The sequence below is a fragment of the Propithecus coquereli genome, unplaced genomic scaffold (assembly GCF_000956105.1).
Source record: "Propithecus coquereli isolate 6110/MARCELLA unplaced genomic scaffold, Pcoq_1.0 Scaffold53, whole genome shotgun sequence".
NCBI classification, from domain to species: Eukaryota; Metazoa; Chordata; class Mammalia; order Primates; family Indriidae; genus Propithecus; species Propithecus coquereli.
In genome coordinates this window covers 4,368,942-4,371,013 of record NW_012151174.1, presented here as the reverse complement: position 1 = coordinate 4,371,013, position 2,072 = coordinate 4,368,942, and the positions used below count along the sequence as shown (strand labels likewise).

Below are 2,072 nucleotides of genomic sequence, written 5' to 3'. Positions count from 1 at the left end.
TTATAAACTTCAGAGTTAGAAGTAGGTTCAAACACTGACTGTGATTTTGGGCAAGTTACTTAACCTTTCTTAGATTCCTTATCTATTACGTAGAAAAAACTACACCAATTCATGGGGTTATAAGAATTAAAAGAGACAACAAATACAACACTCTTAAAACTGTGCCCCCTCCATTCCCCTACGTAAAAGTAGGCAATTAATATTAAGAATGGGTGATAATAAGAAATGCGTTAAGAATTTAAAGAGGGAAAAGATTACAGAAGATTAATTATGAAAAATTTAAAGAATCTAGGACTTGAATTTTTTTAAAAAATGGTAGAACATAGAAAGCTGGGGAGAAAGTATTACCAAAATAAAATAATCAGAATAAATACGCAAGAAGGAGAATGAGATGTACAAAAATGTGGCCCAGTGCCTAACACAAAGTACATGCTCAATAAACGTCCATTAAAATAAATGAAGAGGAGTATAGATTAGGGAATAATAGAAAAAAATAAGGCTGCTTAGGCAGGGTAGTGCCGTATTTTAGAGATCCTTGATATCAAAACAGAAATTAGATATAGTGTAGTTGCCAATGGAAGGCTTTTAGAGCTGGAGTTAACCGGCAAAGCCACATTTTAGGAAGATATTGTCTGGCAGCAGTAAGCAAGATTGACAGGATTTAGAATAATTAACCAGTTATAATGCATAATTAAGTTATATCCACAGACATATATATGCACACACACACACACTGGATATAACATATATTACACAAATAACAATATATTACTACAGACTGGAGGTGAGATGGGGAACTGAACAAAGGTGAGAGCCAAGTAGATGGAAACTTGACTAAGATAACGGATATGATACTAAACTGCCCTAGTAATTACAAGTAGCATTTGTAGTTTAAAATACATATATAAGCAAACAAACTTTGAACTATTTCTCAGTAAGGGAGTAAGTCATCTCCTACATGCTAACTTACCTGATCCTCTTGAAACAAAATGCCTTTCTGAGCATTTATTCGTTTAAACAGATCCCCTCCTTCACAGTAATCCATCACGATGTAGAGAGAGCCATTTTCTACAAAATACAACATTATATTCCATTTAATAAAAGGTATATCAAAAGCATAGCTAAATTAAAGGTACTCAAAGTTTTACTAAACAGCATCAGCTAAACAAAAAACAGGACCACATTTAAAACAACTAGGGTACAAAGTCAAGGTGCACGGGTCACACAGATTCTGCAACGACAGGTTGACAGGCAGCTCCATCACTAATGACTTCTCCACCAAGAATACACCACCCTGTTGGACAGCGGTGTTCACATTGACCTAGACATCTCTGGAATATAAACAAAATGTAGATGGATACACTTGATTTCATTCAATAGACACATTTTCTTAAATGTCATATATAAAATCATGTTTTTCTACCAATATTTCAGAGACAGGATATCTTAGTTTCCAACTGACCATTAATTTTCAACTTTGTTTTATCTACTTGCTTCAATCGTTTATTAAACAAATATAATAATAAATTCTGTGATAAACTATGAGGACTCAACAGTGAATAGGACACAGTCTCTACTCTCTTAAAGCTTTCTTTTACTTACTTAAAAGAATTGTATACAATTTGTGAATCAACATGAAGACGGGACAACTGCCCTTTTTACCTTTATGTCTCAGTCCACAGAGACAGGGACTTCTGTGCCTCTTCTCACGGGTGGAAAGGACTAGAAGGACATTTCTAATCATTCACTCCACCCTTTCCTTCTTCTCAAGTTAGGAAGAATGACCAGTATCACTTCAAACGTTTACTGAACCACTGCTTACTAGTGAGACTGTCACAATTCAAAGAACAGTTTTTCCAATTCTCACTTCTTTTACTATCTGTGCTGTGTGACCTTATTTCCAGCAGTACTTATTTCTTACACCTCGTGGTGGTCTTCCTGTCACTCATGATCTGTACATCCTCTTTTGACATACCACTTGTAATGTCTCATTGGAATTAGGAACCTATGCGATTAAGCTAAGAATCTGCAGGACTCTTTATGATGGACGTGAAAAGATCATCCAAATACAT

The 2,072-nt window shown here is 35.0% G+C and overlaps 1 protein-coding gene across 1 annotated transcript in view; it reads right to left on the bottom strand.

The window, feature by feature from the left end:
* The window catches only part of NEK1 (NIMA-related kinase 1), a 207,687-nt gene that overhangs the window by 192,067 nt on the left and 13,548 nt on the right, over window positions 1-2,072 (bottom strand). The window contains exon 2 of the mRNA XM_012656992.1: window positions 971-1,068. Coding sequence (XP_012512446.1) covers window positions 971-1,068 — 98 coding nt within the window. The remainder of the gene's footprint in view (window positions 1-970; window positions 1,069-2,072) is intronic.